The sequence below is a fragment of the Salmo salar genome, chromosome ssa12 (assembly GCF_905237065.1).
Source record: "Salmo salar chromosome ssa12, Ssal_v3.1, whole genome shotgun sequence".
In the NCBI taxonomy this organism is placed as follows: domain Eukaryota; kingdom Metazoa; phylum Chordata; class Actinopteri; order Salmoniformes; family Salmonidae; genus Salmo; species Salmo salar.
The window spans coordinates 87,648,260-87,674,971 of record NC_059453.1 but is presented as its reverse complement, the minus strand read 5'-3'; the positions used below and the strand labels follow the sequence as shown (position 1 = coordinate 87,674,971).

Below are 26,712 nucleotides of genomic sequence, written 5' to 3'. Positions count from 1 at the left end.
GGCTGGTGGCCTGGTTGACATAACAGTGCTAGCATTGTCTATCTTCTCAGTACCAAGTAGAGCAGGAGCAAACAGAGTATGAGGAAATAGTGTTGCAGATCAGAATGGGGAAAATGAGAGGCTTGCCCGATGGACATCCTGGTACTCTACAGACAAGGAAGACTTGTGTGACATTTTTATTTTATTTTATAAAATAATATTTGTTAGTAACTTATGTGGATTGTTATGTCAGGGGGAAATGTATCATAATAAACAAAAAAATGTGTGATGAGCAACAGCATAAATGACTAAGAAAGTTAGAGGGTGTTGCAATGGAGGAAACAAAATGCTAAACATTGTTATGACCACCCTTACAACTTTTAAATCCTTGATCCTTTCAGTAAATAAAATGTGATCTCAACATTATAAACATGCAGCCCTGATACACATATCACACAATGCCAAATAAAAACCATTTACCTCACAATACAAAAAAAGGTTTTAAGTGAGAAGTAAGCATTGGTCTGTAGCTGAACAATAAAGGAAATTCACATGAAGACCACAATGCCTACTACTCCCATGCCCTACCGAGGTTTTCCAGCCCACAGATTTGATCTACCACAGTACCTATATATGTTGGTCTATTGTACTTCAAACAATGTGTATGCAGGTTGCTTAGGATTCAAACCTTCTCAAACAGCCTAATGCATTCTCATATATATATATATATATATATATATATATATATATATATATATATAAAACACACAGTGCGGGAAAGTATTCAGACCCCTTCCCTTTTTCCACATTTTGTTACATTACTTATTCTAAAATGGATTAAATAAATAAACACACAATACCCAATAACGACAAAGCGAAGACAGGTTTTTAAAAAACAGAAATACCCTATTTACATAACTTTTCAGACCCTTTACTATGAGACTCGGAATTGAGCTCAGGTACATCTTGTTTCCATTGATCATCCTTGAGACGTTTCTACAAATTCATTGGAGTCCACCTGTGGTGAATTCAATTGATTGGACGTGATTAGGAAAGGCACACACCCGTCTATATAAGGTCCCACAGCTGACAGTGCATGTCAGAGCAAAGACCAAGCCAAGAGGTCGACGGAATTGTCCATAGAGCTCTGAGAGAGGATTGTGTCGAGGCACAGATCTGGGGAAGGGTACCAAAACATTCTACAGCATTGAAGGTCTCCAATAACACAGTGGCCTCCATCATTCTTAAATGGAAGAAGTTTGGAACCAGCAACACTCTTCCTAGAGCTGGCCGCCAGGCCAATCTGAGCAATCGGGGAAGAAGGGCCTTGGTCATGGAGGTGACCAAGAACCTGATGATCACTCTGACAGAGCTCCAGAGTTCCAGAGCTCCAGAGTTCCTTCCAGAAGGACAAACATCTCTGCATCACTCCATCAATCAGGCCTTTGTGGTATAGTGGCCAGTTGGAAGTCGCTCCTCAGTAAAAGGCACATGACAGCCCGCTTGGAGTTTGTCAAAAGGCACCTAAAGGACTCTCAGACCATGAGAAACAAGACTCTCTGGTCTGATGAAACCAAGATTGAACTCTTTGGCCTGAATGCCAAGCATCACGTCTGGAGGAAACCCATCCCTACGATGAAGCATGGTGGCAGCATCATGCTGTAGGGATATTTTTCAGAGGCAGGGACTGGGAGACTAGTTGGGATCGAGGGGAAAATCAACTGAGAAAAGTACAGATAGACCCTTGATGAAAACCTGCTCCAGAGCGCTCAGGACCTCCGACTGGAGCGAAGGTTCACCTTCCAACAGGACAACGACTCTATGCACACAGCCAAGACAATGCCTTAGTGGCTTCGGAACATGTCTTTGAATGTCCTTGAGTGGCCCAGCCAAGAGCCCGGACTTGAACCGATCTAATAACTCTGGAGAGACCTGACAATGGCTATGCAGCGATGCTCCCCATCCAGCCTGACAGAGCTTGAGATGATCTGCACAGAAGAATGGGAGAAACTCCACAAATACAGGTGTGCCAAGCATGTAGTGTCATACCCAAGAAGACTCAAGGCTGTTATCACTGCCAAAGGTGTTTCAACAAAGTACTGAGTAAAGGGTCTGAATACTTATGTAAATGTGATATTATACATTTGCAAAGATTTATAAAAACCTTGTTTATTATGAGGTATTGTGTGTAGATTGATGAGGACTTTTTGTAACGTAACAAATCTTTCTGGCTAGCTAGCTAGCCAGTTAGCCCTATTGACTTACTATGGATTTTCCCATTCACTTAACCTTCCTTCTTCTAGCCAGGACAATGGCAATAGAGACGAAACAAGATATACACAAAGTAAACATTTTACTTCAGAACTATCAGCTAGCTATATGTGAATAGCAATAACGTAGCTAACCAGATAGTATAGGAGGCAAAAATGACCTAAAACCAATGTTATCCAAGGTAGATGTCAATTATTCTTGGGTAGCTAGCTAACAATTCTTTGTGGCTATATGGCTAACTAACAGTAGTAGCTAGCCAGTTAGCTCTATTGACATACTATGGGCTTGCAATCTACGCACAGTACAGAAGGCAGGTAACCATGCCAAAATTAACACAGCATGTATTTACTAACATAGCAAGATAACAACATATTTTAGTCAGGCAACATACTGTATAAAATGTGAATAGTCAACATTTCATTCCGAAGTCCGAGTGTATTTTCTCACACTTCCACCATTGTTTTCAAGAAAGTTAGCATAATTTTTGCGTGGTTGCTTCATATTTCATTCCATACTTTCCATTAAAGCTTGCAGTGATGCATGCTTCAGAATACATACAAACAGAGTATGCATTACGAGAAGTGCCCTCCGTGCCCCGTTTCGCATACTTTGATTTGGACATACACTCCAAACCCTCACGTAGTCCAATTTGCATGCTCAGAGCACGGTAGTACGTATGCATTTTGAAAAACAGCCATTGACTTAATCCTTTGACATGCCTTAGTTCCTGGGAGAAATAAATAATTGCACCAATGCATCACATCCAAAAGTGAGAATGCTCTTCAACAGTACAATGATAAGTTTGTTTTAAGACCATTTTAAGTGCATTTATAAACTATTATTCAACCAAGCTTACAATTTGGTAAGCACAAATGCCTATCTCACAATTTTAACCATAACTGTTTATTAATTTGTCAAAAAATATTTCATTGAATTTAATTGTCAAATACACGGTTAAATGATTTAACAATTATTTTGTTTTGGGGGGGTAAATTGAGGGCCAGCTTGTCAGGATGGTTAATGTACTGTATAAGTACACATTCATTACAAGTAAGTACTCCTCAAGATACAATTCATTTTAGCTAGGTAAATCATGTGTAACAACTAGTAATTATATTGTACTTAGGCAAACATTACATATGCTTTGAAATATTATTTGACCCTGCTGGTCATCTATGAACATTTGAACATCTTGGCCATGTTCTGTTATAATCTCCACCCGGCACAGCCAGAAGAGGACTGGCCACCCCTCATAGCCTGGTTTCTCTCTAGGTTTCTTCCTAGGTTCTGGCCTTTCTAGGGAGTTTTTCCTAGCCACAGTGCTTCTACACCTGCATTGCTTGCTGTTTGGGGTTTTAGGCTGGGTTTCTGTACAGCACTTTGAGATATCAGCTGATGTAAGAAGGGCTTTATAAATACATTTGATTTGATTTTAAATAATGTTTTATTCCTCATCTGGGATTACACTCGTATTAAATTTGTTAGCGTTAACTCAACCAAGTTAACCCAGATGGTACGCTTTATTTTGGGGCCAAGTGCTAGCAACAATGTTGACTGGAGATATATTTTGAACTGTGCACATTCATGGTTAAGTAATTAGAGCCTATTGAGCATAGGCTATAATCTCTCAGACACCCAGCGCATCCATAAGGTATCCCAACCTTTGTCACAGTTGTTAATGAATCAGATGCAGCTGAGAAGAAGCGAAACAGTTGAATTTAGTGGAACCCATTAGTAACAAGAATGGTAACAAGCATTTGTTGTTACACGTCTCTAATTACAGACCACAATTACTACCAGGTACATGTTGTTAGTACATTGTAACTATGAGCCATTACAGTTAACTACTATACGTGTTACAGTGCAATTACACATGTAATTACACTGTAATAAGGGCCCCTTTAAAAGAAGTGTCACCGAGATGGATAGAGTTTCTCTCATTTTTAAATCAGGCGATCCCAAATGCGGTCGAAACCACTAGTTTGGAAAATGCTGGGTTAAGTTAAGGGTTAGGGTTAGGTAAAGGCATGCAAGTTACAGGTCCAATTCAGCCGTTCTTATCTCTATATCAAATTATTTCTGGGTAACAATTAAGTACCTCAGTGTACACATTTTCAATTAAAATAGTAAAAAAGCAACAAAAATAGCTTCTTAGTAAAGGGACATTTCTCAAGCAGGAATTCATTTTGCTAAGACTGTATGGGAGTGGTCTGAGTGGGGAAGGAAAAGCTGTTATTGGCAGAGAGGTTTGGAACTATCTTTCTTATTGGTCTATTAACTAATTTACTGCATGGTGATGTCACCATGGAAGGCCAAAACTCCATCCCACCAATACAGGCTGAAATCTCAGGCGTTCTATTCAAAAAGCTCTTACACTGAAATGTCAGCTCTTACATCTTTTTCAAAATGTCACACTATTATTCCTACCTCATAGTGTGTAAATATATATATAAAACACAGGAAAGTCACGTTTTTCACTGCACTGGGCCTTTAACATTGGTTTGGCATTGGTTCTGACACCATTCCTTTTCTGCCAGTTAAATATACACTTCCATAATTAGATAATGAAACACCGTGGAGGTAGAATAATGATGTGACAGGGTGGTGCTTCACAAGATCCAGACAGTACAATGCTCTGCCTCTTCCTGATATACAGTATCCATGGCTCTATACCCATGGATGTGTTGGTGAGAACCTGAAGTATCTACGTTAATGATGATTAATGCCATGGTCATAACCACACCTTCCTTGTAAACCACTTATATGCCGACCTGGCTAAGTGCCAAGTCTCAGTAGTGTCAATGATCTGGGATTGTTTCACACTGTGGTTCTGTACCATGTGACAGAGTAGATATTGTGTTCTTTGGTGGGTGTAGTCATCCTTAAAATTAGTTGTAAGCAAAGAATATATCTCAAGTTAAAAGGTCAAACATTACCCAACTCCATTCCCTATACATCCCTCTTAGAAAAAAAGGTGCTATCTGGAACCTAAAAGTGTTCTTCTGCTGTCCCCATATGTATGGGAGTGGGTAGCCCTTTCACGAACCTTTTTGGTACTAGGTAGAACCCTTTCGAGTTCCTTATAGGACCCTTTTCACAGAGGGTTCTACACGTAACCCGTTCTACCAGCAACCAAAAACGGTTCTACCTGGACCTAAAAAGGGTTATCCTATGAGGACTGCCGATGAACCCTTTTGGAACCCTTTTATCTAAGAGTTTATATGGTGTATATTAAAACATTACAATATTCAAACGGGCCAACAAATCTGTACACACCATAGTTTGTTGTTACTTCCTAATCCCAGAGCCATAAATCAGTAAGATACAGTAAATACTGGATGAAAGACATAAACTGGTATTGTGCCCACAGAACAGTTTGCGCCCTATGCCCAGACACAACATTTTTTAATTTAATCTTTATTTAACTATGCAAGTCCGTTAAGAAGAATATCTTGTTTACAATGACGACCTAGGAACAGTGGGTTAACTTCCTTGTTCAGGGGCAGAATGACAGATTTTTACCTTGTCAGCTCGGGGATTCAATCTAGCAACTTTTTGGTTACCGGCCCAGTGCTCTAACCACTTGGCTACCTGACACCCCATGAGACAAGACAGGCAGGGTAAGCAAAACAAATCACAGTGAGGTAATGGGCGTAGACCAGAGCACAGGGTGTGTCTGCTGCTGCACCACCTGCTGTTATTCAGGTGTAGCTCAACCGTCCTTGTATGACCAAGTGGCTATCAAGAGTCGTCTGTGTTTCTGCAGCATTTACCGTGAATGCGATCTCCGTGAACGTCGGAAACATTGCCTTTAAAAGAATGTAAACGTTTAGACAGGCAGCCCAATTCAAAGACCAAAAAATATAACAATTGGGCCGCCTGTCTAAACGCAGCCCCAGAGTGGCATTCCACATTTACTGATCTGCTGCCTCTGGTTGATATGGTTGTGTTAATCAAGGTTTCCCAAACTCAGTTCTCAGGACCCCAAGGGTTACACGTTTTGGTTTTTGCCCTAGCACTACACAGCTGATTCTACTAATCATCAAGCTTTGGTCATTTAAATCAGCTTTGTAGTGTTAGGGCAAAAACCAAAATGTGAACCCTTTGCAGTCCCGAGGACAGAGTTTGGGAAGCGTTATTTAAAGTAGACCATGCATTCACACGGTATTGACATTGGCACTGTTAAGACTGGTAATGCCCTGCGATAGACTAGCATCCTGTCCAGGGGGTGTATTTGTACGTAAAGATGTATCACTCTATAGAAATATGCTCCTGCTCCTATGAGCCAAGACTCGTGCAAGGCTACTTACTGGTATCGTCTTAGAATTTGTGAACTTGGGGAAACAACACAAAAAGCTAACAACACAAAAAGCTAACAAGCATAGAGTTCTCAAGAACAAATGTTTTGAAATTATTCTTTATCCATTATCAATTGAGATCATACAAACAGAATAACAGCAATTATCTTTGGCAAAACATTACATATACAATTTCTCATCTGAATTTAACCCAAGTGTGGAGGTTGGGTCTGTAGGATCCATTTTCAATGTTTACTAAATTAAAAATTATACAATGAAGAGAGACAAGCTCGCAGAGAGACAAGCTAGCTGCAATCAGGTCAGTGTGGGACAAGCGGCTGGACCGCCTTCCCCTGTTTTACAACCCTGGGCACAACGTTACTGTTGATGAGCAGCTTATGCCTTAACGGCCGCTGCCCTTTCAGGCAGTACATACCGTCTAAATACGGAATCAAGATCCGGGCTGCCTGTGATGCTGCTTCATCACATGCGTGGAACTTGCAAGTGTATACGTGGAAGCCAGATGGAGGAGCCCCTGAGAAGAACCAAGGAATGCTGGTTATCCTGGACATGACACAGGGACTCCGTGGCCACAACATCACATGCAATAACTTTTTTACTTCACACAAGCTGGGACAGGAGCTCCTCAAGAGGAAGCTGACGATGGTAGGAACAGTACAAAAAAAAACAATCCAGAGCTCCCACCTCAGCGGATCAATACATGGAACAGGCCTATCAATTCCTCTAAGTTTGTGTTCACGGCTGACAAGTGCCTAGTGTCCTACGTGCCAAAGAAAGGCATAAATGTTGTACTCATGAGTACGCTTCATAGAGATGGGAGAATCTGTTGCCAGGAACATCAAAATACAGAAATCTTAATGGATTACAATGCCACAAAGGAGAAGTGGACAATTTAGACAAGCTGCTGACTGGCTACAGCTACAATGCGTTTGTCATCTGGAAGAAATGGCAGCAGTTTTACGGGTTTTTTTTGGCGTTATTTGTAACTTATTTTGTACATAATGTTTCTGCCACGGTATCTTACCGCAAAAAAGAGTTTCTGGATATCAGGACAGTGATCACTCACCTCAGATTAGACAAAGACTTTTTCTTCAACAAACAAGACACACAAGAAATTCTCCAAACACCCGGCAGGGCCGACATCCACGTTATTTGCAAAAGGAAACGACGCAGGTACAGAGGACAAAGAGCCGGATGCCTGGTCAAGACCCGGAAAAGGCGAGTGGGAAAGCTGCCGTTACCATCAATACTACTCGCCAACGTGCAATCATTGGACAATAAACTAGACGAGGTACAATCACTAATATACTACCAACGGGACATCAAAAACTGTAATATCCTATGTTTCACGGAATCGTGGCTGAATGACAACATGGATATTCAGCTAGCGGGATTCACGCTGCACCGGCAAGATAGAAAAACACTCCGGTAAGACGAGGGGGGGGCGGTCTGTGCATATCTGTAAACAACAGCTGGTGCATGAAATCTAAGGAAGTCTCTAGATTTTGCTCGCCTGAAGTAGAGTATATTGTGATAAATTGCAGGCCACACCACTTGTCTAGAGAGTTTTCAGCTATAATTTTCATGGCTGTTTATTTACCACCACAGACAGATGGTGGCACTAAGACCAAACTCCGTCAGCTGTATAAGGAAATAAGCAAACAAGAAACCACTCACCCAGAGACGGCACTCCTAGTGGGCGGAGACTTTAATGCAGGGAAACTTAAATCAGTTCTACCAAATTTCCATCAACATGTTAAATGTGCAACGAGAGGGAAGAAAATTCTAGATCACCTGTACTCCACCAACATAGACGGGTACAAAGCTCTCCCTTGCCCTCCATTTGGTAAATCCGACCACAACTCTATCCTCCTGCTTACAAGCAAAAATTAAAGCAGGAAGCACCAGTGACTCAGTCTATAAAAAAGTGATCAGATGAAGCAGATACTAAACTACAGGACTGTTTTGCTATCACAGACTGGAACATGTTCCAGGATTCTTCCGATGGCATTGAGGAGTACACCACATCAGTCACTGGCTTTATCAATAAGTGCATCAAGGACGTCGTCCCCACAGTGACTGTACGTACATACCCCAAACAGAAGCCATGGATTACAGGCAACATTCGCACTGAGCTAAAGGGTAGAGCTGCCGCTTTCAAGGTGCGGGACACTAGCCCGGAAGCTTACAAGATATCCTGCTATGCCCTGCGACGAACTATCAAACAGGCAAAGCATCAATTCAGGGCTAAGATTGAATCATACTACACCGGCTCCGATGCTCGTCTAATGTGGCAGGGCTTGCAAACTATTACAGACTACAAAGGGAAGCAAAGCTGCGAGTTGCCCAGTGACGCGAGCCTACCAGATGAGCTAAATTACTTCTATGCTCACTTCGAGGCAAGCAACACTGAGGCATGGATGAGAGCATCAGCTGTTCCAGGCGACTGTGTGATCACGCTCTCTGTAGCCGACTTGAGTAAGACCTTTAAAGAGGTCTACATACACAAGGCTGCAGGGCCAGACGGATTACCAGGACATGTGCTCCGGACATGTGCTAACCAACTGGCAGGTGTCTTCACTGACATTTTCAACATGTCCCTGATTGAGTCTGTAATAAAAACATGTTTCAAGCAGACCACCATAGTCCCTGTGCCCAGGAACACAAAGGCAACCTGCCTAAATGACTACAAACCCATAGCACTCACGTCTGTAGCCATGGAGTGCTTCGAAAGGTTGGTAATGGCTCACATCAACACCATTATCCCAGAAACCCTAGACCCACTCCAATTTGCATACCGCCCAAACAGATCCACAGATGATGCAATCTCTATTGCACTCCACACTGCCCTTTCCCACCTGGACAAAAGGAACACTTACGTGAGAATGCTATTCATTGACTACAGCTCAGCATTCAACATCATATTACCCTCAAAGCTCATCACTAAGCTAAGGTTCCTGGGACTAAACACATCCCTCTGCAAATGGATCCTGGACTTCCTAATGGGCCGCCCCAGGTGGTGAGGGTAGCTAGCAACACATCTGCCATGCATATCCTCAACACTGGAGCTCCTCAGGGGTGCGTGCTCAGTCCCTCCTGTAGTGCAATAAATTCATTTGCAACACTCACACAGTAAAACTCTGTCCCTCATGTGGTGTCTAGACCTGCCTTAATTTGTGTTCAATGGGGCTCATTTATAATTTCCATAAAATACTGTATGTAAAATTTGTCCTTCTAATTTGTTCACTTCAAAGCAATAAACATCAACAGTTTCACTTATTTTTGTTCAAGATAAACATGATTTCTTCCACCCATGTCTTGATTATAATTGATTTTTGTTTCCAATAGCTTTTATTGATGAATGTGATCTAGCAGAGGTAAATGGCAAATGTATACAAAAAAAATGTATTTAACCTTTATTTAACTAGGCAAGTCAGTTAAGAACAAATTCTTATTTACAATGACGGCCTACCCTGGCCAAACCCGGACGACGCTGGGCCAAATATTAACCATCTATGCTGTCTATATTGCTTGCAATTGATTTAAGTCAACATCTAAGTATTAAGTATTTTTACGTAAATTCTTACAGCTGTATTGTTTTAAATACCCAATAATGTTGTGGGTCCATTAGACCCAAGAACATTGGGGCAATAACAAAACATGTACACCACACAAGGGTTAAATACACAGAAGTGACTAAAATGTCAAGGTTAAACATTGGTGACAAACACAATATGTCAGTTACAACATCTGATCATTTCAGTAGCCTATGGCCTAGATTCAGTCCGGACCGCGGAATATCCATGTTATAGAGCTGTTGATATTTAAAGGAAACGTTTCCGTGTTCATGGAGACTGTAATAAACCATACTTTTCAGGCAAGCTAAGGGGCTCTATTCAAGCAAATCCCTTATCCTTTCAGTAAAGATAAAATATTCTAAACATTAATCCCTGATACACAATATCATCCAATGGCAAATAAAGACCATAGGGTATCAGAGTACAAAAGGCATACATCCTTATGACATAACCGGATCATTCATACAATATAACACTTCAGCAAGGTTGGGTTTAGTTAAGTTAACCTTAAGGTTAGGTATATCTTTAGTGAGGTTAAGGTCAGAGAAAAGCATAAAAGTTACCATTGGATTAGAGTACCGCTGTCCGCCGCCATTCATTTTCCTGCCAGTTAAATAGACTGCCCAGTTCATTAGACAATGAAACACTGTGGATGTAGAAGAATGATGTCACAGGTTGGTGTATCACAAGATCCAGACAGTACAATGCTCTGCCTGACTCTATCCACGGCTCTATACCAATGGCTGTGTTGGTGGGAACCTGAAGTATCTACTTTAATGAGAATTAATGGCATGGTTATTACTTGAGTCCCACAATCACACTGGCGTTATTTAGTGCTTCAAAACCCGTTTAAACTGTGTGTGTTTACAGATTATTCAATTTCTTCTCCCTCCATAGATACCAACCATTAGTCTGTGTGATTAATGGCGGCTGAACTAGAGCGGTGTTTGTGAGACATGGGTGGATCCCGAAGGGGATTTTGTCAAAAGTGTCTGTAGAGACCGAATGGTTTGCGCTACAATCTATGAAAAGCTGAGACTCTCACAAACACGCAGATGTAATCTCTATGACGCTCACAAAGAACATCAGAGTCGTTATACGATAATGGGTTCTTCTGCATAGAGGATCATAGGAAATCCCAGGACACAGTGTCTATAATACTGTAATTAGCTCACATAGTTGCTGTCATAAACTCCAAACAGTTGTCACTGACCAGTTGGATATTCATTTCCCACTGAGAAATTATAGCATTCTTATCAATTCATTTTTAGCGGGTTTTTTCTTGGCTGACTTTTTTTTTAAATTGCACATCATTGTCTGTTGTTACTGTACTAATACCTCTTGCTAATCCCAGAGCCATGAATCAGTAAGATAGAGTAAATACTGGGGGAAAGACATAAGCTGGTATTGTGCCCACAGAACAGTTTGCGTCCTATGCCCAGACCAACCACAACATGAGACAAGACAGGCAGGATAAGCAAAACAAATCACAGTGAGGTAATGGGAGTAGACCAGGGCACAGGGTGTGTCTGCTGCTGCACCACTGGCTGTTATTCAGGTGTAGCTTAACCGTCCTCATATTTCAAACATAATTTGTCTTCAGGCCTCACAGAGTTGCATTTCGCATTTACTGATTTGCTACCTCTGCCAATGGTTGTTATAGTTGTGTTAAGTAAAGCATGTACAGTGAGGGAAAAAAGTATTTGATCCCCAGCTGATTTTGTACGTTTGCCCACTGACAAAGAAGTGATCAGTCTATAATTTTAATGGTAGGTTTATCTGAACAGTGAGAGACAGAATAACAAACAAAAAAATCCAGAAAAACGCATGTCAAAAATGTTATAAAATGATTTGCAGTTTAATGAGGGAAATAAGTATTTGACCCCTCTGCAAAACATGACTTAGTACTTGGTGGCAAAACCCTTGTTGGCATCACAGAGGTCAGACGTTTCTTGTAGTTGGCCACCAGGTTTGCACACATCTCAGGAGGGATTTTGTCCCACTCCTCTTTGTAGATCTTCTCCAAGTCATCAATGTTTCGAGGCTGATGTTTGGCAACTCGAACCTTCAGCTCCCTCCACAGATTTTCTATGGGATTAAGGTCTGGAGACTGGCTAGGCCACTCCAGGACCTTAATGTGCTTCTTCTTGAGCCACTCCTTTGTTGCTTTGGCCGTGTGTTTTGGGTCATTGTCATGCTGGAATACCCATCCACGACCCATTTTCAATTCCTTGGCTGAGGGATGGAGGTTCTCACCCAAGATTTGATGGTACATGGCCCCGTCCATCGCCCCTTTGATGCGGTGAAGTTGTCCTGTCCCCTTAGCAGAAAAACACCCCCAAAGCATAATGTTTTTACCTCCATGTTTGACGGTGGGGATGGTGTTCTTGGGGTCATAGGCAGCTTTCCCCCTCCTCCAAACACGGCGAGTTCAGTTGATGCCAAAGAGCTCAGGATTTCAGTCCTTCACGGCGTAGTGTGTTACCAATTGTTTTCTTGGTGACTATGGTCCCAGCTGCCTTGAGATCATTGACAAGATCCTCCCGTGTAGTTCTGGGCTGATTCCTCACCGTTCTCATGATCATTGCAACTCCATGAGGTGAGATCTTGCATGGAGCCCAAGGCTGAGGGATATTGACAGTTCTTTTGTGTTTCTTCCATTTGCGAATAATTGCACCAACTGTTGTCACCTTCTCACCAAGCTGCTTGGCGATGGTCTTGTAGCCCATTCCAGTCTTGTGTAGGTCTACAATCTTGTCCCTGACATCCTTGGAGAGCTCTTTGGTCTTGGCCATGGTGGAGAGTTTGGAATCTGATTGATTGATTGCTTCTGTGGACAGGTGTCTTTTATACAGGTAACAAGCTGAGATTAGGAGCACTCCCTTTAAGAGTGTGCTCCTAATCTCAGCTCGTTACCTTTATAAAAGACACCTGGGAGCCAGAAATCTTTCTGATTGAGAGGGGGTCAAATACTTATTTCCCTCATTAAAATGCAAATCAATTTGTAACATTTTTGACATGCGTTTTTCTGGATTTTTTGTTGTTGTTATTCTGTCTCTCACTGTTCAAATAAACCTACCATTAAAATTATAGACTGATCATTTCTTTGTCAGTGGGCAAACGTACAAAATCAGCAGGGGATCAAATACTTTTTTCCCTCACTGTATTCACACAGTATTGGCATTGGCAACATCAGAAGGCCCTGTGATATGCTAGTGCATGTCCAGTGGGTGTACTTGTACATCAGGCTGCATCACACTACATAAACAGGAGATCATAGGCTCCTAAGATCATAGGCTCCTGCTCCTATGAGCAAAGACTCATGCAAGGCTACTTACTGGTATCCTCTTAGAAAACAACACAGAAAAGCTAACAAGCATAAAGAGTTCTCATGAACAAATGTTTTGAAAATATTCTTTATCCATTATCCAATGAGATTTTACAAAAATAATAATAGCAAGTATCTTTGGCGGTACATACAATACATCAGCTGAATTCAAATACACAGAGGTGACTAAAACAAAAAAACTCAATTCAGCCGTAGACAGAAAATTGACCGCAAGAAGCCCAAACAGATCAAATAAAAACGGAATAATTTCATACCTTGCTTATGTTTGTATACAATCAAATACTGTATGTCTCTATTATTCATGGGAATACTTTGGAACAAATTTCCAACAAAAAAAAAGGAAAAAAAAAAAAAAAAAGATGGTACAATATTTTATGGAAAGAAATTGAAAAAATAACAATATATATTGGGATATATATATTGCACGGACAAAATAATACATGTATCAAAAATGCTTACAGTATGGCTGTACTATACAGAAGAACATAGTAGGTTAAACATTGGTGACAATCACAATATTTTAGTTTTGTGATGTGCTTTGTGTATGCTTTAATTGATTCTATGAAACCCATGAATCCCTGGAAAACGGTGGCAACTGTTAGTTAGTGAACTATTCTGGCTTAATAAATCTAATGAAATGAGTTACAACATCTGATCATTAGCTTTCAGTAGCTTTTGGGTAATCAACCATAATTGTCATGCAAGCTAAGGGGGCCTATTCAAGCAATCCCAGTAACCAGCCATTACCAAATCAAAATCTACATGTTTACAGTGCAAAGGAAAACAAATGATTTCTAGTAAAAACAAAAAGAGCCCAGAAACCCCCCAGAAATACAAGATTACAAACCTTTATACGGAGGTAAGATGGATAACACAATTTAACATAACAGATAGACAATCTGACTAATTTTAATGTGTTTTGAAATCTAAAGTAAACATTCAGTAACCATATAAACTGGACACAGTCTGACATGTACTGTAGTAGGTGTATAGTCCATAGGTACATTGGGAGGAGGTGATGTGAGATCCATGTCAGCTGTCTTCTTGTTACTCAACAACCTGCACAGACCTGTGAGCCACACTGGTGATGTCATTCACAAAGGAACCCTTATTCATCCCTTGCTGTAGGACAAATGATTAAATAGACATTAGAATCCCCCCCCTTGATAGTGATTGTTTTCCTAAATAATGTCATGGTAACAGTTTCTAGCTCACAGCAGGTTTCTCACTAAGTGAAACTGAAATGTCAAGCAACTGAGGTAAGAGATCTAAGCAAAACTATGTTCAGTATCAGGTAAGCATTAAAATACAAGGGATAAGATGTCCTGCGTGTACAGATAAGAGTCTAACACTGTGGTGTGAACCTGTATCCTTAGATTCCTTGGCTGTACCATTGCAGCAGCTCTACAGCTCCTGTGTACATACCGTTGTTCAGGTGAACTGTATACTGTATTCGCCCACCAGACAGAACATAATCCCTCCATTCATTCTCCACTGTTGTAAACAAATGCCTGATCGGGGCGTGGACTAGGTTCTTACTACTGAGGAAACAAATGGCACACCTCGCCTAATACAGACAGATACCAGGGATCTCTACAGCTATAGAAACAGCAAGTAGAGACAACATCAGTCAGCCACACTGAGTCATCCTCCTCTGGGGAAGGAAGGGGTGAAGAGTGATCATGAAGATACCCGTCTTTGTCCTGACTGAGCCAGCCTATTCAGATCCTCCTTTCCTACAAGAGTTATTGCCTCCATTGAAAAAACTCTGCAACCTAATAACGTTGTCTTCGCTGTCATTTTTTAAATGCATTGAAGCGTAAACTGATTGATAAAATGCAATAGCTCTTGACAAAAAAAGGTAAATATCTGCCACAGGGATATCCCATATTACTATGACAAAATTTGTTTGAAATATCAGCTCTAAATTCTTACCTTTTTTAGGAAACTCTGTATGTCCTTCTCTGACCAGAGGCTGTAGAGGAGCACACCTGCAGCTTTGCTTGCCTTTGGGAACAGCCTAACGAGAGAAAGAACAATCCCTGTAAGGCTGGAGTATTCTGAGCCCTTACCCTCAAAGTCAAAGCTCTGTTATCTGGCTTCTTTGGAAAGTCCCCAAAGAGGCTGTCCACAATTGTTAGATTTTGCAAATGTTTTCTTTACATAGAGCAGATCTTGTACTTTTTTGTTACAAAATATAATGAGCAGGCCTTACTTGTTCTTGCTCAGGTCGTTGAGTGAGTTGACCAGGTTGTTGCTCAGCAGGCACTTCCCCAGCTCAGGCTCCTTCATCAGAAGACTGTGGCTGGTTTGGCACGCCATGGCCAGGGTGTCGTCAGACTCCGTCCCTTCCTTGGTCCATGAGCTGAGGATGCCAACCAGCTCTGGTAAGGTCTGTCGGGCTTCAAGACACATCCCATTAGGTCATTCACTTCCCGCAAACACACTCTATGAAGTGTTGCTAACTCGACAACAAGAACAAAATGTTAAAACTAACACAAACTCAGGTCAGGTATAAATGAAATGTTTTCTTTTCTTGTTTAATCCTCTCTGAAAATAAAAGTGGCAAAATTGTTTAGCTAACCTGACCCTGCTGGATGTTTGCTCTCAATGCAAACTAAACCATTATTGAAACAAGGTAGCCTAACATTCTAGGTTCTATCCATTTCACTATGAACATGGTTATGATTGGTGTCCATGCTCACCCATGATGCTCTGAAGGCGTTGGTTCTTGGCTAGGTTTCCCACCAAAGCCACAGCCGTCTTCTGTAGGCTGGGGTTGGAGGATTGCAGCAGGGGAGAGATTTCAGGCAAGCCATTCAGCTTCTGGACAATGCTCTGGCTCATCACTCTAGAAACCTGTGAACACAGAGATGAGGGTCTTATAACGGGTCTATGAAGGGTTTCTAAAGATTTTTTGGGAGGACCATGATTTTAATCGTGATTTTTCTACACACATTTGGTGCATGTTTTTCTCTATACATTTGATGCATTTAAAATCATTTTTGTGTGAAAATAAATAATTAAATAAAGAGTAAAAATGATGTGTCGTTCGTACAATGCCTTGGTTAGCGGTGAGGTTCTGCAGGGCTCCACAGCAGGCCTCCAGGGTGTCTTCTCTCTGGCTGGACCTCAGCAGAGACAGGTAACTCTGCATAGTCTTGGAGTGGAAGAGCCAACCTGCTCCTTTAGGATGCTGCTCCTCCATCACGGGGTAGTCAAAGTGACTCTACAGGAGTAAAAGTTATTATCAATCATCAGATTTTTTAGGTGTTCAGATCTATGATGGACGTTGATGTACACAACATTTGTGTGTTTTAAAACATTCAATACTGTGCAGTACACGATGATGTCATTGTGTATCTATGTACAGTTTCCATCCATCTCTCTCATCTCTCCCTTGATGTCATTAGACCTATATGCCTGTCTCACCTCCTGCTCCTGGACCTTGCTGCTCTGTTGGCTGAAACAGCCGATGGGGCCGGTCTCAGCGGAGGCGTTGGCCCGGCTGATGGTCCCGGCCAGGGCAGAGATCCGGCTGAACAGGGCCGGGGCCTCATTCTCCAGCTGGAAGCTCAGGTTGTGCAGGACACAGACACAGTTCTCCACAGACTGGCACAAACAGAGGCAAAATAACTGGTTTGGTTAGTTTGCATTAATCTGTACCTACCATACACATGTCCATGGTATTATTCTTCAAACACCAAGATAAAAAGTAGGTATCAAGAAAACGTAAGTAATGGAGAAAATGTATCCCATGATATTTTCACATGCAGGTAGAACTTATATTATTTGGAATTGTGAAGAATGGCATTCCATAAATGCATCATCACTTGTTTCAACGTTATTTTAAGATATTTAATGTTGCACGCCCACCTTGTCATCTGGCCTCTCTGCAGCTACACAATCCTGGACGTAACTGCCCAGAGAGTCGATGAGGCCTCGACAGTTACGCATGGCCTGCCTGTTGCTTTGCTTCGCACAGCTCAGATTTCTGTTGGAAAAGTTAAACTAGTCTTGTCATGCATCAGGAAGAGGCAGGTCAGCATTGTATAGTCTGACAGTGGAGGACATGACAGATTAGAACAAAACCGTACTTTATCATCCATTTGTGCCATTCACCCAATCCTCTGATACAGCACCGACAAGTTGTCGGCTGGGAGCCTACTGGTTCAGGCTACTGGTTCAGTCAATGCAGTGCCCCTGGAGCAATTTATGTTAAGTACCTTGATCAAAGGCGCAACAGTAGTAGATACTCCTCCCATTGCCAGTTCATACGTTTGTCTTTGTAACCTCTGAGCTAACTGCTAGTATACAGTAGATCTGTGCAGTGTGCACCCCGGTCTACAGTATTGATCGATGCGTCTCACCTTAGACATGCTGTAGCATGGTAGAAGACCTCTGGGTCCAGGTTCTTGTTGGTCTCATCTACTCCTCCTGTGTAAGGTACTACCACAGTCTCAGTCAGAACAGGCAGAGCGCTACGCACAAGCTCTGGCTTCAGACTGTCTGCAGACGACAGGTTCCAAAGAAGACCTGGAGAGACAGGACAAAGTTCTGAACTTCTGAGTTCAGTGGCAGTAGAAACAGCAGTTGTTCAAATAACTGATTACCTCTAATGCTACTACTGTGACATGATCATGGATCTTAGCCAGTTCAACTCAAACACAAAAATTAAACAAAAGCAATACTAGTTAGCGACACAGTGCACTTTGATCAAACTGTCATGACACGGGCATGGCATGTACTTTCCAATGCATAACTAGGCAAGAGAACAAAAACAAGCAATCCCTGTGAGTCTCCATGACCAGGGTTGACAGGCAATATGAGGTGTTTCAGTGCTTCAATCTACTACATCTCTGTCATTGTCACTGTACAGCATAGACACTGTAGCTACGTACTGTTGCTAGTCAAGAACCAGGGTAAATATTTGATAGCATTAGAGCCAATTTTAGAGCACGGCTTCAGGAAGACAGAACAATAGTGAGAGCAGGATGCTCTATCCTCTAGAACAGCCTACTGTGAGACATCTCACATATCAAGTTTCGCTGGTACAACGGCACACCATAGATCATTTGTGTGACTGACAGCAAGAACTGATTAGGATTAAGGTGACAGGGTTTAGTGAGTGTTTCCCTGTGCTTTATGGCATGAATGCACTTAAAGCAGAAATTAGCAGTTCAAACAATAACAAAGCGTACTCCCCGCCCCTGTTTCGGTAAAAAGCAGAGGGATGGGCTGGGAAAATATGACCAAAATAATAGACATAATAGAGCTATGGATACAACTGTTACGTTCGTCGTAAAGATTGGACCAAGGTGCAGCGTGGTAGGCAAACATTTTACTTTTATTTAAAATGAACACCGACAAAACAACAAAATACAAAACGAACGTAAAGGCTACACAGCAACTATACAAAAACAAGATCCCACAAACTAAGGTGGAAAAAAGGCTGCCTAAATATGATCCCCAAATCAGAGACAACGATAGACAGCTGCCTCTGATTGGGAACCATACCCGGCCAACAAAGAAATAGAAAACAGATTGCCCACCCTAGTCACACCTTGACCTAACCAAAAAGAGAATAAAAGGGATCTCTAAGGTCAGGGCGTGACAACGAGGACTGTTTTAACCATGTTTTAAGGCTATATAGTGCTTGTTTTACTTTGTTTACAAACACTGGAGTAAAACAAGCATGCATTTTTGGTTATGATGGGGTACGACAGTTGAACTAAGCTCATGACGCATTTCTAAGTTATATTTTTCATGAATCAAAGGTATATCATTCATTTAGATGTCCAAAAATGGATGCAGAAAATGCAGATTGCCCCTTCAATTTAAATCTGCACATTTTTGCATCAGAAAGCAACACAAGCGTGTTTCATAACCGCTTGCATTCACACACTGGTGCACATGTCTGCCAACTGTCAACTGTCTATGATGTCACTAGACAGAGAAGTGTTGAGTATAGAAAGAGAACAGTCGTCTGTACCTGTGAGTTGTTTCTGTGTCTCGGTAGAGTCTGTGTCTCGGAGCAGGGCTAGGGCCTCAGTGATGCCCCCACAGCGCTGGACCTCCTCCTTGTTGCCCGCATCTTTAAAGGCAAGGTTCCGCAGGGCGGCCGAGGCTGTCTGTTGGACCTGGGGACTGGGACTCTTCAGCAGGTTCACCAGAGGAGGGATCCCTTTGAGCTGCAACACCTGAGAGACAGGTAAAGCTGTTAGATGTCCTAACAGGACAGTGTTGTTTAGTCCAGGTCCTGGAGACCCACGTCTGTATCCTTACCTCCTGCTTGGCCTTGTCCTCTGAGTAGGTAGAGTGTTGGATGAATGAGGCGCCATAGTGCTGGTAGTTCACATCTCCACTGGACAGGTACTGCACCGCCTCCGCCATGGTAATATCAGCAAGCTGGCCATCATCATTCATCCTGTTGGGAAACCCCATATAGGTACACGACATGACCAAAAGTATGTTGACACCTGCTCGTCGAACATCTCATTCCAAAATCATGGGAATTAATATGGAGTTGGTCCCCCCTTGCAGCTATAACAGCCTCCACTCTTCTGGGAAGGCTTTCCACTATATGTTAGAACATTGCTGCAGGGACTGGCTTCCATTCCAATGGACGAATCTGGGTTAAGCGGATGCCAGGAGAACGCTACCTGCATTAATGAGGATCAGACACTGATGTTGGGCAATTAGGCCTGGCTCGCAGTCGGCCTTCTAATTCAACCCAAAGGTGTTAGATGGGATTGAGGTCAGGGCTCTGTGCAGCCCAGTCAAGTTATTCCACACCGATCTCGACAAACCATTTCTGTATGGCCCTCATTTGTGCACAGGGCACTGTCATGCTGAAACAGGAACGGGCCTTCCCCAAACGGTTTCCACAAAGTTGGAAGCAGAGAATCATCTAGAATGTAATTGTATGCTGTAGGGTTAAGATTTCCCTTTACTGGAACTAACGGGCCTCTCCCAAACAATGAAAAACAGCCCCAGACCATGATTCCTCCTCCACCAAACTTTACAGTTGGCACTATGCATTGGGGCAGGTAGCGTTCTCCTGGCATCCGCCAAACCCAGATTCATCCGTTGAACTGACAGATGGTGAAGCGTGATTCATCCCTCCAGAGAATGCGTTTCCACTTCTCCAGAGTCAAATGGCAGTGAGCTTTAAAATACTCCAGCCTGGCATTGCACATGGGATCTTAGGTTTGTGTGTGGCTGCTCGGCCATGGAAACCCATTTCATGATGCTCCTGACAACCAGTTCTTGTGCTGATGTTGCTTCCAGAAGCAGTTTGGAACTTGGTAGTGAGTTTTGCAATTGAGGACAGACAATTTCTACTTGCTACACGCTTTAGCTACCGGAAGTCCTGTTCTGTGAACTAGTGTGGCCTACCACTTCGCGACTGAGCTGTAGTTGCTCCTATACGTTTCCACTTCAAAGTAACAGCTCTTACAGTTGAATGGGGCAGCTCTAGCAGGACAGACATTTGATGAAGTGACTTGTTAGAAAGGTGACATCCTATGACGGTGCAACGTTGAAAGTCAATGAGCTCCTTCTACTGCCAAAGGTCTGTCTATGGAGATTGCATGGCTGTGTGCTTGATTTTATACATCTGTCAGCAAAGGGTGTGGCTGAAATAGCCAAATTCACTCCTTTGAAGGGGTGTCCATACTTTTGTCTATACAGCGCACTCAAAGTATTTAGACCTCTTCCCTTTTTCCACATTTCGTTACATTACAGCCGTATTCTAAAAAGTATTAAATAAATTGTTTTCCTCACCAATCTACACAGAATACCCCATAATGAAAAAGCAAATGTATAAAAATAAAAAATGAAATACTTTATTTACATAATTATTCATACCCTTTGCTATGAGACTTGAAATTGAGCTCAGGGGTATCCTGTTTCCATTGATCATCCTTGAGATGTTTCTACAACTTGATTGGAGTCCACCTGTGGTAAATTCAATTGATTGGACATGATTTGGAAAGGCACACACCTGTCTATATAAGGTCCCATAGCTAACAGTGCATGTCAGAGCAAAAACCAAGCCATGAGGTTGAAGAAACTGTCCATAGAGCTCCAAGACAGGATTGTGTCGAGACACAGACCTGGGGAAGGGTACCAAAACAGTTCTGCAGCATTGAATGTCCCCAAGAACACAGTGGTCTCCATCATTCTTAAATGGAAGAAGTTTGGAACCACCAAGACACATCCTAAAGCTGTACGCCAGTCCAAACTGAGCAATCGGGGGAGAAGGGTCTTGATCAGGGAGGTAACCAAGAACCCGATGGTCAGTCTGACAGAGCTCCAGAGTTCCTCTGTGGAGATGGTTGTCCTTCTGGAAGGTTCTCCCATCTCTGCAGCATTCCACCAATCAGGCATTTATGGTAAACTGGCTAGACGGAAGCCACTCCTCAGTAAAAGGCACATGACAGCCCACTTGGAGTTTGCCAAAGGGATGTTTTTCAGTGGCAGGGACTGAGAGACTAGTCAGGATCGAGGGAAAGATCAACGGAGCAAAGTACAGAGAGATCCGTGATGAAAACCTGCTCCAAAGCACTCAGGATCTCAGACTGGGGCGAAGATTCACCTTCCAACATGACAATGACCCTAAGCACACAGCCAAGACAATGAATGAGTGGCTTCGGGACAAGTCTCTGAATATCCTTGAGTGGTCCAGCCAGAGCCTGGACTTGAACCCGATCAAACATCACTGGAGAGACCTGAAAATATCTGTGCAGCGACGCTCCCCATCCAACCTGACAAAGCTTGAAAGGATCTGCAGAGAAGAATGGGAGAAACTCCCCAAATACAGGTGTGCCAAGCTTGTAGCGTCATACCCAAGAAGACTCAAGGTTATAATCGCTGCCAAAGGTGCATCAACAAATGTGATATTTCTAAAAACCAGTTTTTTCTTTGTCATTATGGGGTCTTGTTTGTAGATTGATGAGGGGGGAAAAAAACGATTTAATTAATTTTAGAATAAGGCTGTAACATAAGAAAATGTGGAAAAAGTCAAGGGGTCTGAATACTTTCTGATTGCACTGTATAGTGTATCAACAGCTGTTCAGAAACATTTGAAAATCAACTCATCATCAAACCCCAAAGCAGCATTTACACAATATCTCACATTCACTCCTTCCACTCACCCTGCTTCAATCTTGCTCTTGACCACTGATATCTTGGGCTCGGCCATGGAGGGGTTTGATGGTGACCTCTCAATACGAGTTTGGTTGCTGGTAATTTGGCCGCTGCTTTTCGTCTGACGGGTGCCAATCAACTGGCTGTGCTTTTTCTGCACATCGTTGCCGTTGACAATGACCTGAGAGGGGCCGTTGCCGTTGGAGATGAACTGGCTGTTGCCCCTCTCAGTAAGGAAGAAGCTGGACCTGTTGGATTGGAGCTGCCGGGCGGGGGCCGAGGACTGCAACTGCTGCAGGGCTGAAGCCGGGGCCTGGGCAGGGCGCTGTGTAGTGGTGGGGAAGGGGTCCACATCAGGCACACTGCGGCTGCTGTTGCGCTGACCCCTGGCTACGGGGGGACTGAGAGGTAATCGTCTCTCCCACTGGCTGGAGCTGCTCATGTTTCTCTGAACAGTAGACCCCTTGGAGGACAGTACCATTCGCTTGGTGCTCTGCTCATAGCTGAGCTGCAGAACGAAGTCATTTTAGTAAATGCTAGCAGACACTTTGGAATCAGGAATATTGCAACACTTTCACCAGCACCTAGCAGCAAGTAGTGTAGCTGTTAAGAGCGTTGGACCAGTAACCAAAACGTCACTGGTTTGAATCCACCTCCCTGAGGTCAAAAATAAATAAATCCATTGATGTGCCCTTGAGCAAGGTACTTAACCCTAATTGCTATGGGTAAGAGTGCTGCTAAATGACTACAATATAAATGTAGCACTTACAACTTCATTCGAAAATAATAATATATATAATGAGTGAAGATAAATATTGTGTACTGCATATAATCAATTTATTGTTATTGATAACTATTGACTTGTCTAATTGGCAGAGGGCAGTGGGACATCAAAAACTCCAAAGCTGGTTGGAAACTTGGCTTGGACCAGATTTCAGTTCAGAGTACTCATAATGCCTCATCTATGTGAAAGTACATGATTAAGACAGAGGTGTGTGTTAGAAAAATGAGTCAGATGCCACTATGAGAGGATGCCTCTCTCTGGAGTTGTGCTGGAGGGAAAGCTCCTTGGAAAGAGCAACATTCCTCATACTTCTGGTGACTGGGCAGAAACTCACATGTTGACTCCCAGTCCTGTGGTTAGTCAGTCATCTGCAACACCTGCTTCTACCTGACTACTCTCATGACAGAATGTTCACATAAATCTAGTAGCTGGTCACAGTGGGTATAGTTCTGGGTTCCGAGATTAGTCTCAGACAGACTACCCCATCACCATGGTATTGCTTTCATATTAAAAGCCATCACTCAATAGGAAATAATTGTATGAGATGAACACTGATGCTCACTATAGTCCCCATACTGTATACTGCTAAATACAACGGATAAACCTAGCACAGTTATCAAAAACATGGGGCAATGTATTCTATCTTCGTATGTATGTGATGTGAAAATTAAAATTAAAAGCTTCATACCGTTCTTGAGAGGCCATTTGTACCATTCGAGAAGGCAAATCCATTGGGACTGGTAGGTGACTTAATGGAGTCAGTGAATACGCTGGTGTACATAGGACCTGTGGAGAGAAACATGAGAGATCGTAAATGACTCTTAAAAGCTGTGTAAATATGAATTATCACGGTAAAATATTGGGTGTAACACTGTTCATTAATTATATTTTTTACGTGATTGAATAAACGCCAAGAAGCAAGTCTCCAAGCCGTAATGATTCATGTTAATGCATGTGACATTTTCTATTGTCTGTGTGAACTGTTAACACGCCGTTCAGGGGCGGGTTCTACTAAGCTAACAAATGGAATTGTTTTAAGATGGTCATACCATGGCTCATTTAGCTATTTGATTTGGAATTATAGGACACGTTTAGGTATATATACAGTATTATTATTTTTTTTAAATGTAACCTTTATTTAACTACGCAAGTCAGTTAAGAACAAATTCTTATTTACAATGACAGCCTACCCCGGCCAAACCCAGACTACACTGGGCCAATTGTGCCCCGCCCTATGGGACTCCCAATCACGGCCGGATGTGATGTTCCAGTCCCTGGATTCAAACCAGGGACTGCAGTGACGCCTTGCACTGAGATGCAGTGACTTAGACTGCTGCCATCAAGGCAAAGTGTGGTTACTTTGAAGAATCTAAAATCTAAAATATATTTAGATTTGTTTAGCACTTTTTTGGTGATTCCATGTGTTATTTCATAGTTTTGATGTCTTCACTATTATTCTACAATGTAGAAAATAGGAAAAATTAGGAAAAACCCTTGAATGAGTAGGCGTGTCCAAACTTTTGACTGGTAATGTATATTTTTTTAAATAAAATATTTAATTTGGCCTTTACTACTATATCTCATAGAAACGCAGTAAATAGCACATTAATAAATAGCAAAACAGAGTTAAAAAAAATGTAGATGAATATGTTCCAAATGAGCCTGAAAACTAAATATTCTACCTATTTTCTGTTTTGACATGATCAATTGATTGGTATTGTACTCCTAACATCATTGTCATGCAATCCACAGTGTTTTATGCAGCTTTTAGATAATGAAAAGGGAACTATGCATTGTAGCGAAATATGTATTGTCGCTCTGGATAAGTGTCTGCTACAAGGCTAAAATGTCATAAACGTATTTAGCTATAATAGTTCAGTCATATAATTGGTTATTTGTTGTATGTTTATACATATTTTTCCTGAACCTGCTTTCTTTAATGTTGTTTTATTATTCAATGTAGGCTACTTATTACATATGAGAAATACAATTGACTAAGATTTCCAATGTAGGCTACTTATTACATATGAGAAATACAATTGAGTAAGATTTCCAATGTAAACTTCTTATTACCTAGTTTTTTTTTTACCAGAGTTGTGGATAACCAACTGATAAATCCTATTTGTCTAATGATTATTATCTCGTTATGGCAATTGATTACATTTCCTTTTGAACATTTAGAACAGGACTGAGTGGTAACAAACAAATTAATATTTTTGGCATCAATAGGCCTAAACATAATTATGAGAATATAGACTGTCCTTTAGCCTATGTATACTATATTAAAATGACACATGTTGCACTTTGTTTACTTAACAGAGTTAACAACAGTGGAGCTAATGATATCTAATGTATTGGGGTTATTAATTTACTCATGAATAAATCATTAACAATGCAAATCTAACGGTGGTAAGTCAAAACATATTAAACCATAACCTGATTAGACTGTAGGTAAAATAAAATAGCATTCAAATAACGTAATACGTTTTTATTCTAATAATGATGCTTACTCGTTGGCGATTTCGTTGGCGACGATAAAGATCCATTTTTACTGTACTTCGACTTGCCCCTCTTAATGGTTTGCACCTGATCCAAGACACGCTGCTGTTTGGACCGAAGTTTGTTATCAGACGGCAAAGCAAGAGATGTCTCCTCCACATTCCCAATGGCCATAGCCGATTTCAACGGGTCCATTGTCATCATGAAGGTCTGTTTCCAGTTGTAAATCCAAAGTGTTATGGTTCGTAGCCTACTGTACCTTGCTCCGTACAGGTGGCGTTTGTACAGGCAATCTAATATATGAAATGCGCACTTTACCCTGCCCTCAACAATGAACCACGCCCATTATAAATAATATACACAGTTGTCTGTGTCTGGTGTGTCTGATATGAATGTTCATATTACTAGTAATGATTGGTCTTCCTGTGCAGCTACTGTCTAGTGATTCTGTAGAAGACTATAAATGACTCAAACCCATATGAAGTCAGTGCTCAAACCCATCAAAGCCTGCTCTGACAGGTAGCCTACTTCTCCCCAGACATTCCAGCTGAGCTCATGTCATATAACCACTGAGCGAGCTGCTGAATCCTTTCAAAACCTCTTTGGGATTGTCTACCTCTCCAGCACATGCTCTTTTTTTGTAGACCTTTTTGACCCAGTGGCCTCATGTGTGGAATTTTATTCATATTTTTAAGAGTTTCATAATTAATAAACATTTCAAAAAAGCTGCCGAGTCAAACGGTTTTGTAATATTTCAGTCTTCTGTGATGTATATAGTGTAAT

At 41.8% G+C, this 26,712-nt stretch overlaps 1 protein-coding gene across 1 annotated transcript; it reads right to left on the bottom strand.

Moving 5' to 3' along the window:
- Positions 1 to 13,547: 13,547 nt before the first annotated feature.
- LOC106566027 (plakophilin-1) lies at positions 13,548 to 26,386 on the bottom strand. Its single transcript, XM_014133829.2, has 13 exons — positions 25,941 to 26,386; positions 24,119 to 24,216; positions 22,655 to 23,154; positions 19,782 to 19,923; positions 19,489 to 19,696; positions 17,867 to 18,032; positions 17,373 to 17,490; positions 16,929 to 17,108; positions 16,555 to 16,725; positions 16,202 to 16,355; positions 15,712 to 15,898; positions 15,432 to 15,516; positions 13,548 to 14,618 (listed from the first exon to the last, which is right to left on the bottom strand). The coding sequence occupies exons 1-13, from the start codon at positions 26,131 to 26,133 to the stop codon at positions 14,544 to 14,546; spliced, it is 2,277 nt and encodes a 758-aa protein (XP_013989304.1). The 5' UTR covers positions 26,134 to 26,386; the 3' UTR covers positions 13,548 to 14,543.
- Between the last annotated feature and the right edge of the window lie 326 nt (positions 26,387 to 26,712).

Bases quoted from the DNA above. Each gene is read 5' to 3' on its own strand.
- LOC106566027 (XM_014133829.2), bottom strand. From the start codon at position 26,133: ATGATGACAATGGACCCGTTGAAATCGGCTATGGCCATTGGGAATGTG. The intron at 19,924-22,654 runs GTGAGTGGAAGG...GTTTCCCAACAG, and splicing joins AAGAGCAAGATTGAAGCAGG to GATGAATGATGATGGCCAGC. The intron at 16,726-16,928 runs GTGAGACAGGCA...TTACTCCTGTAG, and splicing joins GCAAGGTCCAGGAGCAGGAG to AGTCACTTTGACTACCCCGT.